Consider the following 13310-nt stretch of genomic DNA (forward strand, 5'->3'; position numbering starts at 1 on the left):
CGATAGTTAAAACGCGTCGTGACACTGTAAGCCACAGACCCGCCCAACAGTTCAGGTCTTGGTTGCCTGGCCTGCCCAAGGAAGCGCTATGTTAGGTCCTTCCGCACTTGACATATACAGTGCTTTCCTTCCTTGGAGTTGCGTAACTGGCTAGCACCTGTAGGATGGATACATGAATGTATTTACTTTAGTGTATCGCGGTACGGAGTAGGAAACTTGGAATTGATAACCTCTTTTAGCTAGGTGCAGTGGTTCCCAGTCAGCAGTCTCAAAGTGCTAATTAAAATCTCGCTCCCGCCCCCCGCTAATGATCTGCGACCTGAACAACAAGGAGTTGTTCCATCCAGTCGCCGCAATGGCGATCTTGTTATTTTGATCCCTTTCTCCATCAAACATCCAACCGGGAGCTCGTCCCAGACTACTAGCTTTCCAAACGATTCCTCTTTATTGAGTTAATGTATTCCCGACCGTGGCAGCAGCCGGGTAAACCCGCCCGCGGCATTCGACGTTGACGGGAGCACTCGAAATACCAACCTTCAAGGTAACTACAGGTAATTTAGCGTGCGGGTTTCATCCATCGGTACAGCACCCGATGGCCAACCAGTTGACGGCGCTAAGGTAAAAAGACCCCAAGACCGAGACACCCCCTGAACAATTACGCATGCAACACCCCACGATGACAACAAAGACTGACCCTCGCCTAGCGCCGTCACGTCCTTTGCATGGCTCGCATATAGCATAGAGTACCACCAGGTCATCGGTCAGCAGAATCCCCCCGTCCTCCCGCGGGTCTCAAGTCCAGCCATTTGCTTGGTATTTGCTGACCTCGAGTGAGATAACAGAGCAACCTCGGCCCTCGTCCCTCCTTGTCCTCCTCATCGGGGCATTATCGTCGTATGGAGCCAGCTTCTTCTCCGTGTGTCTCCCCGGCACAAATGGGAGGTTCGGTGAGTACTCTGATATAGACCTTTTTGTATCTTGTATCTTGTTTGTAACTTTCTTTCGTTTCTTCTAAAACAAAAGCCAACGTACTAATTCTTACCACCTCAGACGATGAGCGGGCGCCGCTGAGGGCGAGACGCAGCAACTTACCAAAGAAACCACGGAGATACTTCTTGCCTGCGCTCGTTTTTTGTGTCATATTGCGTTTGGAAATCTTCCACCGAGTGTCGCTTGACCTGCAATGCTCCAAGCAGGGAATCGAGGTCAGTCTCGCGTCCGGTCGTGCTGGCCTTGGCTGTTTCCGTTCAGGCTTCTGACCTCAACCAGGCCTTTTTGCCTCTCTTAATCTTTTTATACGAATTCCTCCCTGGCCTCGGGCCACCGTCTGGTGTCGGTGACGATGACAGGGAGGCACACGATTTCGGCATGACTGTCTATGAGGCCCTTGGCTCCTGGTTCTGCGAGTCGAAAGCGTCCCTGACCCTTGCCGTCACTATGCTCACCGTGGGCACGTATCTCGTATCGTCCAACGATCCCCGGTCGACCTTCTTTTGTTCGAGCAAGGACGCCAGCGCCTCTGTCGTCTTCCTCCAATGGGTTGGCTTGCTGCTCGACACTGCTATCATTATTGTGGCCTGGCGTATCCTTGCTTGGACAAGAACCACCAAGAGCCGTCTGAGAACCCTGAGTGGGATCCTCCTTTTCGCCGCCGTAGGCACCGGCCTGCTCTACCAGTTCTCCCGTCTCGTCCTCCCCGGCACTCCCACGAGATCCGACTTCCGACGCCTTGACTCGCTGTACCTCTTTGATGTCGTCGTCGACGGCCTCGCCTTCTCCATCTTCGTCATATCAACCAGTCTTCTCGCCACCGAAAGCAGCCCCCTGTCTCTGGTGGGACTGTTTACCTTCCTCCTGGGCTTCACGCAAGCAGTGCGGAAGACAGCTCTGACGGGGACCTGGGAGAACGTCGCGCCCGGGGTCGTCTATGCCGGCTTGATGCTCGTCTGCGTCGGCTTCTCATCTCTCCTATACACAAACGACATCCGGTCCGTCGCTTTTTTGCACCGCGCTTTTATCGTCCTCCTTCTCGTCGTCGTCACCATCGTGGCCACCATCTACACTCCCGTTAAGGCACTCCGAATCACCGAGAAGCACCCGCTAACCAAGATCATGTACGATGCTCGGACCGAGGCGGACCGGTGGCTGGTCAATGCGGCGGTCAGCGATTCGTTGCGCGTTGCCGTCGAGGAATACAAAGACCGTCATCATGGCCGAGACCCTCCCGCAAAGTTTGATGTCTGGTACGGTTTTGCTAAGGACCGGAACTCAGTCGTCCTCGACCATTTCCCGCAAATTGAGAAAGACCTCCTCCCATTCTGGGGCATGGCTCCGTCCAAGATAAGAGAAGGTGTTCGCCGTGCTGCCGCTGAACCCGATATGGCTATTCTTCAGATACAGAACGGCAAGCCCCGGCATAATCTGCCCCCTTCGAGCCCTTACAAGCCAGTCATGGAAGATCTCGTCGAGCTGGTGACCACTTTTGCGGAACATCTGCCCGACATGGAGCTGGCCATCAACCTGAACGAGCGGCCACGGGTGCTCGCACCGTGGGAGGATGTCCAGCGGCTCAGCAAGACGGCAACCCGGAAAGGTGTCAGCAAGCTTCTTCCAAGGGCCTCCAATCCGCTCGGCGAACTTCCCGCCGCCCAACCCGCGGCTGAAAGCCAGGAGCTTTCGAACCCGGACGGCTTCACCACCTCGGTAGAGGCCTACCGGGAGATGACGGCCCTCGCCTGCCCGCCTGGAAGCAGGGGGCGGGCAGGCACCCACTGGGACGTCCGGGACGTCTGCACATCTTGCGCCCGGCCGCAGTCTCTGGGCCAATACCTGACCAACTGGCCGCTATCCCAAGATATCTGCCACCAGCCGGACCTGTTCCGCCTCCATGGCTTCCACATGACGCCGCCCCCGCTCCGACCTCTCCAAGAGTTGCTCCCCGTCTTCAGCAGAGCAAAGACGGACGTTTACAGTGACATTCTCATCCCGCTGCGGCGGATCAGCGAGCCCCCCGAACCGAGAACCGAGGGCTTCAAGGTAAAGTACAAGCGACTGTTTTGGCGTGGAAAGGTGGACCGCCACGACACCAGCCACGAGCTCGCCCGCGGTGGCCATCAAGAGCGGCTCGTCCACATGCTCAACAACCCGTCACGGTCGGAGACGACCAGGCTACTACTCCCGACCAAGGACAGGTTCATGTTTGAGCAGGTCCCGACGGCGGACATCAACGAGCTCTTCCCCATGGACGTCGCCTTCTCCAGCTACACCGCCTGCAAGGACAGCGGTGACGACGAGACGGATAACAAAAACAAGCAAAAAATCAGTGACAACAAGGAGTCCTGCAAGGCCATCGGCGCCGAGTTTCACACCAACACCGACGCCCCCCCCGCCGACGACCCCCTCCGGCACAGGTACGTCATGGTCATCGACACGGACGACGGCCCCGCGCCCGAGTTCCTGCGGACGCTGCGGTCGAACAGCGTCCCGTTCTACTCGTCCATCTTCCGGGAGTGGTACAGCGAGCGGCTGATGCCGTGGATCCACTTTGTGCCCATCGACGTGCGGTACCACGCGCTGCACGGCACCATGGCCTACTTCTTTGGCCTGCTGAAGCGGGACGGGCGCACGCTGAACGGCCGGGAGGTGCTCATGTATCCGCGGCAGGAGGACGCCCAGTGGATCGCCGAGCAGGGGAAGCGCTGGGCCGAGAAGGCGATCCGGAGGGAGGACATGGAGGTCTACCTGTTCCGCCTGCTGCTCGAGTGGGGCCGCGTGATTGACGACAACAGGGACGAGATCGGCTTCGTGTTGACCTAACGAATGGGGTGGAAGTTGAGTGAGGCGGGTGGCGTCCCTTGGATAACTTGGTACTAAGTAGTAACATATATACATATATAGAATAATACATCGGGCGCCGGCGTTCTTGATAATAATACCCCCTTCACCCCCGGGTTCCCCTATTGAATCTCGACCCGGCCCATGTTGCTTCTAGTGTCCCTTGCAGACATGGGCTGCTACGCATATTCCCATCGCTGCCTTGATTTGGACCTGCATGCTCTCTACACGTGTATCAGCAGCCTGGTTCTTTAGCATCGCCATCCTGAATTGTTCTATCTTGGGGTGGGGGAGGGAAGGGGACTCGATTGAGCGCTCCTTGCAGTTGCACCTCGAGGGTTCGGGTTTGACGTTGGCGTCGCCCCGGTGACCTCGCTTACCATACAGACTCGTTAAGAATTGATTTGTACAGTACTAATCTGTATACTCCGTACACACATTTAGGTGTATGCACAGTACCGAAGTTACCTAGTCAGTCGTAGTATGTATGTACAAAGAACGCAGTAGCAATCCGCAAGGCTGTCAAGTGAACAAAAAGAACCCTTCCGCTCACTCACTCACCTACTCCGTAGCCGAACCGGTCAAGGCAAAATTCATCTCCCCGACCCTGGTCCCTCCCTCTCCGTGACGCATTTCAGCCCAACCCCAATCCCGGGCCACCCTCTTTCCCTTTCCCTTTTTCTCTCTTAACTTGGCATGACGTAGCCCTCCCTCCCTTCCCCTTTTATGGTTTGTAACTCAGCCTTACACCGGAAATCCTACCCGAACCCAAATGGACAACAAAAGAGACAATCATGAATGCTTGTCAATTGATCGCTCGGCACGGCACCGAACCGAAGCCAGACATGAAGTAGACGTGGCGTATTCCCAGACCCGGACCTGGGCGCTGACTCAATGGCACACACACACACACACACACACACTCACTCACTCACACACAGAGAGAGAGAGGGGGGGGGGGGGGGGAGGAGGACCTCGACATCGCTATTGTTACTTTTCTTTCCCGTCAATGTTCCTTTTGTCGTTGTTATTTGAAAGGTCCCGTGGGGCACACGGCCTCAGACGTTTGTGCGACTCGAGCGTAGCGTGTAATTACATACTCACTTCACAGAGCGGCCAAGTCATCCCCAAACTTCCGTGACCCGTTTCGTAGACCAGACGGAGGATAACTTCCATAATTAGGCTGACTCCTTTCTCGTTATTTCTGAGTACCGTATAGTAGACACCTCGTTCACGGCCCAGCCGACAGACTTCAAAGGGGGAGAGAAAACAAACCATATCAAGATCCTTCATTTGCGATGTCTGCTTGATTCTTTCATCTAAAAACCAACCGCGGTCCAATTGAATGCACACTATATACAACTCGCGTTGTGTCGCTTCCTGACATGTCTTGTCCTGCTTGTGCCGCCATCTATTCTAGTTCAAAGTGAGTAAGGAAGTAGGAAAATGAAAAGGGGAGAAAAAAAAAAGAAACAAGATCAATAACCCGAAACCTTTCTAAACCGGCTTCCCAATGTCATTTTTTTGTACCTTTATCCAAAACATGATGTCGTGAAACTCGTCTCGGTCATCCGCTTCGTACCTTGCGTACAGTTCTTGGGCCTTTTCTACTTACATGGGGAGTGTAGACACAAATGAAAAGTCATGTCAAACCCGATGCGAGAGAGGGAAAAGAGTAAGGAAGGGGGGAAAAGAGATTTTCAAGAGCTGTGTAGCGCCTTGAACCCCGTCGCGATAAGACTCCGTTTCGGATCCTTCGAGTCGCTCGGCGCGCTCCAGTAGAAGAGCCCCTGGACGTCAGAACAAGTCAGCATGCCATTCTCTTTCCCTTTTCCTCTCTTTCTCTTTTTTTTTACTCCTTATAACAAACAAAAGGAAGTAGAAATCTAAAAAAAAGTCTCGGGTGGGAAAGAAAGCACGTACTCCGAGCCTCTTCTGCTTGCAAAACGCTGCCTTCATTCTGACCGTGTCCGGGTTGTCGTACGAGACGAAGCCGCCGTCGCCGCCGACGCACTGCGCCGCCACGGCCCGCTTGTCCACCTGCTCTTTAGTCCCCTTTCGGGGCAGCTGGGAGTACTCAAACGAGCCATCCGGGCCGCCGCCCGCGCCCCGGTTCTTGTGTCCCGGCCCGGAAACGTGCAGGAAGCTGCGGCCAAAGAGTGGGATTCCCAGGAGGATCTTACGGCTCGGCACGCCCGCCGACATCAGGTCCCGGACGCCGCTCGCGCCCGATGGCTCGTCCTTGTTCATAGCGTACAGCTGCGCTTGGTGTCCGCTCTTGTGCGACCAGGGACCGAAGAAGTCGTACGCCGCCAAGTTGATGGTGTCGAGGTACTCGGCCGCCTGTCCGAGGTCGATGTTCTGGAGGACTGCACGGACGGCCGGCAGGGTGGCCGTGAGCAGGTAGTGCTCCTCGGGGAGGTAGATGCGGATCGCCGCGACCAGCGCGAGGAAGTCGCTTCCCTGTTCCGGTGTGCAAGGATACTCCCAGACGACTAGCCCCGTATTAGAGCCACGACGACAATATCAAGAAGTTGGCCGGTTGGTCTCCGACGGACACGGGGGGCTTACTGTCAATGCCATTCAGGCCGGATGCGTCGAGTAGGCCACGGGCCGAGCGGGCAAAGTTGTCCCGGAGGATGGGACTGGATGCCACGATGGGAAACGTTTCGGCCGAGGCGCCGCCGCCGATCGACAAGACGACTTGTAAATGGGTATGTTTCTGCTTGAGGTGCATCAGAGACCCCAGCGCTCCCTTGACTCCGTCACAGGCTACCTCGGCATCGGCCTCCTCGTTACTGAGCTAGTCGTCGAGTGAGCAAGCTGCAGACCGCGCATTGGTGCATCCAATTGTACTCACAAACACCCCTCCGTTCGCCGTTACCGTGGCAAAGGCGTAGTAGACCCGGTTGATGCACCCGTAGTTCAGCTGGCCTGGCGAGTCCCCATGGAAGACCCGGTAGTTGGGCCAGTAGACAGCATTGGTGTACACGACAGGGGACTTGCGTTGTGAAGACGACATGGTGGCTGAGGCAGATGGTAATGTCAATGAATGAAGAAGTGAAGAGAGTCGGCTGGTTGTTGGTAGAGTGCCGAAGTCAGGGGTCGGGCTTGGGACGAAGAGAAACAGTGAAGTCAGAGAAGGTGCGGACAGAAAGCCCTTATATGGTCGGCTGCTCGGGGATTATCATCCTCTTCTCAGAAATGGGCTTGTGCCAACGCATGCTGCGACTGATGTGTTCGAGGTGCTGGTCGGGCACCAAAAGGACACGAGGGAGCCAGCAGAGTATCACGAAAATTTGCGTCCTGATACCCTTCTGGCCGGGGGATAAACACATGTGCGAAGCGTAAGAGGGTGAGGGGTGAACCGCTCAGCTGGCTTCCCAGGACTCGAGAGCCGGAGGCAAGAGCCATAAAGTCAGAGACGAACGGTGGGTTGAAGTTCTAGTGAAAGAGAGCAGCCGCATGACATAGTAACATAGTTGATCTGCGAGAGCGGATCCCTCAACGGTAAGACAGGGACGTATGAGAAAAAACAAGCCCATCGGAAGACAATGGGCCATGGCGCGAACGGGGACTTGTCCGGGTAATGCAGCCGGGGTGCGTCAGAGGTTGGGGGGGGGTTTGGTTTGGTATGGGTGAAGGGGAGAACGAATGAATCTGCCGCCTCATGACTGGCGGCCCTAACAAGGCAGATGTGGATGTAAGAGAGAGAGTGGAAACAATTCAGAGCTGGAAATGCCGCCCCTCAATACTCGGCTCTCCGACGGTTCGTAAGGTTCAGAGGACCGAGGGCGGCCATGAGCTGTGGACTCTCTCTGTCAAGCGTGCTGTGTCTGCTGTAGGGGCCCGTCGAGCAACGTTGTCATGCTTGCCCAGAGAGCATCCTCATCATGTGTCGTTACCGTTGTGCCTCAACATGTTGCCGCCCAATCAGCCCTCTGTATCCAACCCAGCGGTGAGGGTAGGCCAAAGCAGCTAAGCGTAGCGTTGCAGACTCGACTGCGTCACCCTCGGTCCTATGGGGCGATGGAGACCAAACCGGGGCGAGAAGAGCCCATGTGAGACGACCGTGTCGGTGAGTGAGAGCGACCGAATCCACCGTGGGTCTCCCCGTTGTCAGGCCCTACCTGCTCTTCTCCTACGCAGTCTTGCTTTCACACACACAGTCTCGTGTGCGCATGCTAATGTCGTTCCCGAAGGCTCAATGGGAGGGTCTGGCATGTCGAGGATTACCGTGGGGCACAGTGCCCGCAGAGAATGAACTTGAAACATGACGCCTTACCTAATGAAACTCACCTTGGGCTGGGAAGAGAGCGAGGGAGGGGATAAGGAGAGAGAAAACAGAGAGAGATAGAGGGAGAGAGAATGGAATGGAAGTGGACGTGCAGAGACTGCGCCACGCAAAATCTTTCATTGGGCTAAGCTATGCGAAGAGAAAATAGAGGCTGTTTCCGCTTCTTGCCAGTTTGTATCCACTGGCGAGCTGCGTGGTGTCGAAAAGGATTGGGTTGGTTGATAGCTTGCTCCAGAGAGAGCCTTTGCAGGTTGTTGTCGGCATGACGAACGGCTCTTGCCAACGCAGCGAGCTTTGTTCCTTCTGTCTGAATCATAGGCCTCGACCCGAATGCCCAGATGCCTGAGAGAGAAGGTACCTTAGGTACCGGATGTATGAACACACATACCTGACTTACACGCCAAGGTAGGCACGTGTACTTCGGGCGGGCAGCGACTGCCAGAACTGCCCTGCCAACTCACACTCCGCCGTGGCGCCCACATGGCAACCTCGTCTTCAGTCTTGTGTCAAGTGTCAAGTTCAATTGGCTCTCATAATGTAATCTGCAATCCATGGATGGCGTGGTTCCTAATGCCCAGGTGTTTAGGGCTTGCAATTGAAGTCGGCTTCCAGAAGAATTCCGTGCCCCTCACCTTCGACCCCGCGCTCCTCCACTCCCCGCTCTTGCCCCTCAACTCCAACTCGGTCGTCGTCACGAAGCATGCTACGGAGCACATACCCTATTCCTGCGCCTTTTCTCCCTTTTTTTTTTCTCCCTCTCCCCTACCACCACCCGCACCCCAAAAATATAACCATTTTAATTCTGTTCAACAGTGGAACGAGGATCCGGAGAGAGGAGGGGCCGGGAAGTCCCGGCCTCGTTTCGCTTTGTGCAACTGGCTATCGGATGGTCCTCCGATATCCGTAGATCGGCCAAGATGTCGGTCGAGAAGGGCAGGTGACCGCCTGACAACAGGAGCGCTTTTCGGCCAGCCCAATTTGGTGCGACCCTCTGACAAATCTTGGCTCTGCAAGCCACCCACAAACCACGCAGGGGTGCTGAGACGATGATAGGGCAGGAACAACTCCATCACCCCGCGGTGGACATCTGGGGATCGGGGGCCATCCATTGCCTGACCTTTACCCGCACCATGCGCTTCCCGTTATCTGTTTGGCGTTGCGGCCCTGCCTCTCTGTTTGGTCCGGTGCTTGCGCCCCTGACGCCACCGCACTTGGTGGTTTGCAACACGGCCACAGCAGTCTTGCAGCCTCGTAAGGTGCCAGGGAAGGAGAGCAAGGATGATCGGGATGTTGGTTCGTCAGGCCCTTCTTGGTTGGTCCCTCGGCCCCTGCTGGGCACCGACCCGTTTTCCGGCCCGGTGAGGCTGCTCGATCCGCGATTGCAAGGCGCAACACATCTGCCATGCATGTGGCTAGCCCGGGCAGCCAACCCAATTGCCAGCACAGAATGTCCTAAAGAAGAAGCCATATCGCCGTCTTGCACGCCGCGAACATCCTGTCTCGAGTTTCCACGTGGCCGAGAATGATCACACCGGCAACGGACAATGACCGTTTTTTCCCCCCTCGCAGTTAGGCCTGCCCTTATCCCGCCTCGCCTGGTCATGGATCTTTTGCCGCCGCGGTGATTCACGACAGTGAACATGGCCGGGCTGGCCGTAAGGGTCAGAGCGATCGGATGTTGGGTGTTGGGCACTCTTGTGTATAAGCAGCGTCAAGTCAGAGCCTAGTAATGAACATTCGGGATTCGGGCTCTGTTCGGCGAAGTAGGTACGCGGGTGAGGCTATTGCATTGCCCATCGCCCTCTGATCTCACAACCTCGAAGCCCCAGTTTAGTGGCAGTCATGCTCGGCCTCGGCTTGCGCTGGGAATATATACAAATCCGTTCGTACACTACAGGTATGTATGTACAGTACATAACATACGGGTATGAACACCCAAGCACGAGGCCTTGCACGAGTCAAGGTTCGCTCCATAGAACGTAGACGAGGCGGGGAGCAACAAACGATTGACGAATGACAAAGGCTATTATTGTGAGGCTCGATGGAGGGGTAAGGTTTCTTCGCCGCGGTTCCACGGAGTGCTTTGTGGCTGCCTCCGCAAGCCTCGGAGACGGCTAAGTGGTTCCGTCCTGAAGCCCTATCGGCAACCGGAAACTGGCCTTGCGCTCTTTCGGTGGGCCGATCGGTGCCACGGCAGGTGGAGCACGGCACCCGCGATGTCGCTTCCTTGCTCGTCCGATCGGGTCTCCGACGCAATCATCGGCAGGCGCCGGGCTGTAAGGTATTTCGCTGCCGCTATGTGTAACGGCAATGCTCACCGAGCAGGCCGAGACCATGCGTCACTGTTTGCTTTCAGCGTCAACAGCAGGTGCGGGCGCCGCATTCACTTAGTTAGTCAGAAGGCGGATGTAAATCGAGGTACGGAATAACTACCTGACCTAGGTCACGTGACCATGTATGTACGCAAGCTGAGCTGAACCACCAACAGCGTTGTCTGCAATCGACAGACACCCGCAGGTAAACAGTTAAGTGCTGGATAACTCCTCGTGAATGTGCCACAGGATAAAAACCTACTGAAGCAACCTCTAGCAGTCAGGGATGACGGAACTTGGATGGTAGCATCGGTGTGATTAAATAGAGATAGGCATGCTTGGGAGGAGAGTCGGCATTTCGGAAACTGATATGAGGTAAGGTATCCGTATTTCTCATGAGAGTCCACGTAAATATGGCATATGCTGCTAATGAACCTGGATTAAGTAATAAATATTTTAGAAGGCGATGGAGTTTGTAATCTGTATTTACACTCGTTTAGTTATTGTCGTTAGGACCGTATCAATATGTCAAGCTTTCAATAGCTAGTCTTATCTAATCCATACACGACTAGTGTTGGCCACAGCTGCCTGTGTGCGGGCGGTCTTGGCACTTCCACGCACATCATTAACGTTCCACTCGACCTCAAGCAACCAACGTCAAACGCTCGTCCAGCTGAATCCCGTATCTGGTGATCAATTCGGGGCATCGCAGGGAAAGAAGAGAGAAGAGGTTACTCCAGCGACGATTATCGTTTGTACCATCGGTCCGACCTCGCAGACCGGACCCCGACCGACCCTCTCTAATTACACGATCGTTCGCCCCGCCACCCCTCCCACGTCTCGTCGCAACCCGCTTCTCGCTCACTCCTGGTGTGCAGCCATGGCAGACAACAACGAGACGGGCAGCGACGCCCAAATCACCTTCAAGGTGAAGAGCTCCAACGACAAGACGCACACAATCACCATGGACGAGTCGGCAACCGTGCTCGATCTCAAGAACAAGCTCGCCGGCGCCGACTTCGAGGACATCCCCGCCGACAGGCAGCGGCTGATCTACTCCGGGCGCATCATGAAAGACTCGGATGCCCTGAGCGTCTACAAGATCAAGAACATGAACACCATCCACATGGTCAAGAGCGCCCGAAGCAACGCGCAACCTGCGGCCAGCGGTTCATCCTCGACTCCAACTCCGGCCGCGGTTCCCCAAAACATGGCCGCGGGCTCCGTTGCCGGCGACCCTCTCGCAGGGCTCACCGGCGCCCGGTTTGCCGGTCATGCCAACTTGCCAAGCGCCGACCTGTTTGGCGCAGACGGCGGGGTAAGTGAGCGATAACCACAGCTGTCCGCGGACCAAGTTGCTGACCCACCCTCCTTTTGTCGCAGATGGGCGCGCCGCCGAGCGAGGACCAGTTGGCCGATATGCTGTCCAACCCGATGATCGCGCAGACAATGAACGAAGCTCTGAACAACCCCAACTTCATCGACATGATGATCCGTACGAACCCGGCATTGGCCGCCATGCCCAACGCGCGCGAGATGCTCCAGTCGCCCTACTTCCGAAACATGATGACAAACCCGGAGGCAATCCGGATGGCGGCGAGAATGCGAAGAGTATTACAGGGCGGCGGCGGCTCCGCCTTCCCGGCCCCTGGTGCTACGGACAACACGCCGGCCGACGCGCCAGGGAGCGGGAATGCCGCGACCACGGGCAACAACAATAACAACAACAACAACAACAACGATGATCCTCTCCGGGCGCTGTTCGGCGCCGCCGGGGATGCCGGCAACGCCCCGTCCGGGTTTCCTCTCGCTTCCCTCCTGGGCATGATGCCACCCGCCTTTGGCTCCGCCACACCGGGCGCGGCCGGGCAAGCGGCGCCAGCAAATCCGCCACAGTCCCCCTCTTCGACGGAAAACAGAGATGCCCCGGCGGCCGGCGCAAACACGCAGGGCCAGGCCGGCAGCACCACCCAACCGGCGGCCAACCCGTTCGCTGCGCTATTCGGCGGCGCCGCCCCCGGGGCCAACGCCAACAATCCCTTTGGACTGCCGCCCATCTCCCCGGAAGCCCTGCAGCAGATGGCGCAGTTGTTGGGCTTGGGTGGAGCCGGCGCGGCTCCTGCGGCGCCGCCCGACAATAGGCCACCGGAGGAGCGCTACGCCGAGCAGCTGCGCCAGCTGAACGACATGGGCTTCTATGACTTTGACAGGAACGTGACGGCGTTACGCCGCAGCGGCGGCAGCGTCCAAGGTGCGGTTGAGTACCTGCTCTCGAACCCATAGACAGGGGGAAGCCTGGAAGGATGGTTATTCGGAGGCTGAGGGGGGGCCTCGGGCCGCCTTGGGAGTGTGGCAAGCGGTAGTCCCATGATGAGACTGGGCTCGTGAGTGAGATGGGGGAAGAAAAAATGGGATGAGCCATGATGTATGCGTATGAAGCAACTTGAATGGGGGTTGCTAAGCAGGCCATAGTATGGAGGTCATTTTTTTTCTTCTCTTTTTTTGCATCGGTTATTTGCTGGTATGGTACTAGTACTAGTAGTAGCCGGTTTTCCAACGTTGTGTGTGAGCGAAAAAGGGCCATCAACTATGTGTTGTGTTTGTACCTCTCTCAGATAATAACCAATTGATTCTTCAATATGACTAGGAGGTAGTCCGTTCTAAACGGGTTGTTCCGTACAGGGAATCAGTGGTATTGGCTTCGAGAAGGAGTCAAAAAGACATGGCGGAGGTTGTTGAGACAGTAATAACTGATTGACATAACTAAACACACTAGAAGAAACCCCCACGCCGAAAAAGCGGCCACACCGCCACGCAAAGGGTCGAGACCTGAAAGCCCCTGAAGGTACCCTGTCGGAGTTGCGATT

At 56.2% G+C, this 13310-nt stretch overlaps 4 protein-coding genes across 4 annotated transcripts; 3 read left to right on the top strand and 1 right to left on the bottom strand.

Moving 5' to 3' along the window:
• Window positions 1–335: 335 nt before the first annotated feature.
• MYCTH_2294485 (glycosyltransferase family 90 protein) lies at window positions 336–3976 on the top strand. The gene is made up of 5 exons (XM_003658523.1): window positions 336–618; window positions 705–760; window positions 843–947; window positions 1051–1205; window positions 1270–3976. The coding sequence occupies exons 1-5, from the start codon at window positions 593–595 to the stop codon at window positions 3814–3816; spliced, it is 2889 nt and encodes a 962-aa protein (XP_003658571.1). The 5' UTR covers window positions 336–592; the 3' UTR covers window positions 3817–3976.
• Window positions 3977–5534: 1558 nt separating this feature from the next.
• On the bottom strand, window positions 5535–6856 carry MYCTH_98773 (glycoside hydrolase family 18 protein; the record flags this gene model as incomplete). The annotated part of the gene is made up of 4 exons (XM_003658524.1): window positions 5535–5624; window positions 5758–6329; window positions 6406–6637; window positions 6695–6856. The coding sequence occupies 4 exons, from the start codon at window positions 6854–6856 to the stop codon at window positions 5535–5537; spliced, it is 1056 nt and encodes a 351-aa protein (XP_003658572.1).
• A 2192-nt stretch (window positions 6857–9048) lies between these two features.
• On the top strand, window positions 9049–9679 carry MYCTH_2122175 (uncharacterized protein; the record flags this gene model as incomplete). The annotated part of the gene is made up of 3 exons (XM_003658525.1): window positions 9049–9068; window positions 9165–9489; window positions 9548–9679. 3 exons carry the CDS (start codon window positions 9049–9051, stop codon window positions 9677–9679), a joined length of 477 nt encoding a protein of 158 aa, XP_003658573.1.
• A 1367-nt stretch (window positions 9680–11046) lies between these two features.
• Window positions 11047–12808, top strand: MYCTH_2294490 (uncharacterized protein). The gene is made up of 2 exons (XM_003658526.1): window positions 11047–11761; window positions 11827–12808. The coding sequence occupies exons 1-2, from the start codon at window positions 11324–11326 to the stop codon at window positions 12724–12726; spliced, it is 1338 nt and encodes a 445-aa protein (XP_003658574.1). The 5' UTR covers window positions 11047–11323; the 3' UTR covers window positions 12727–12808.
• Window positions 12809–13310: the final 502 nt, after the last annotated feature.

This window comes from Thermothelomyces thermophilus, chromosome 1, assembly GCF_000226095.1.
Source record: "Thermothelomyces thermophilus ATCC 42464 chromosome 1, complete sequence".
Classification (NCBI taxonomy): Eukaryota; Fungi; Ascomycota; class Sordariomycetes; order Sordariales; family Chaetomiaceae; genus Thermothelomyces; species Thermothelomyces thermophilus.

What these genes read in the sequence shown, in the direction of transcription:
- MYCTH_2294485 (XM_003658523.1), top strand. Translation starts at nt 593, where the DNA reads ATGGCCAACCAGTTGACGGCGCTAAG. An exon ending in AACCAGTTGACGGCGCTAAG is followed by an intron (nt 619 to 704) that starts GTAAAAAGACCC and finishes ACCCTCGCCTAG; the next exon opens with CGCCGTCACGTCCTTTGCAT. An exon ending in GCTCCAAGCAGGGAATCGAG is followed by an intron (nt 1,206 to 1,269) that starts GTCAGTCTCGCG and finishes GACCTCAACCAG; the next exon opens with GCCTTTTTGCCTCTCTTAAT.
- MYCTH_2294490 (XM_003658526.1), top strand. Translation starts at nt 11,324, where the DNA reads ATGGCAGACAACAACGAGACGGGCAGCGACGCCCAAATCACCTTCAAG. An exon ending in TGTTTGGCGCAGACGGCGGG is followed by an intron (nt 11,762 to 11,826) that starts GTAAGTGAGCGA and finishes CTTTTGTCGCAG; the next exon opens with ATGGGCGCGCCGCCGAGCGA.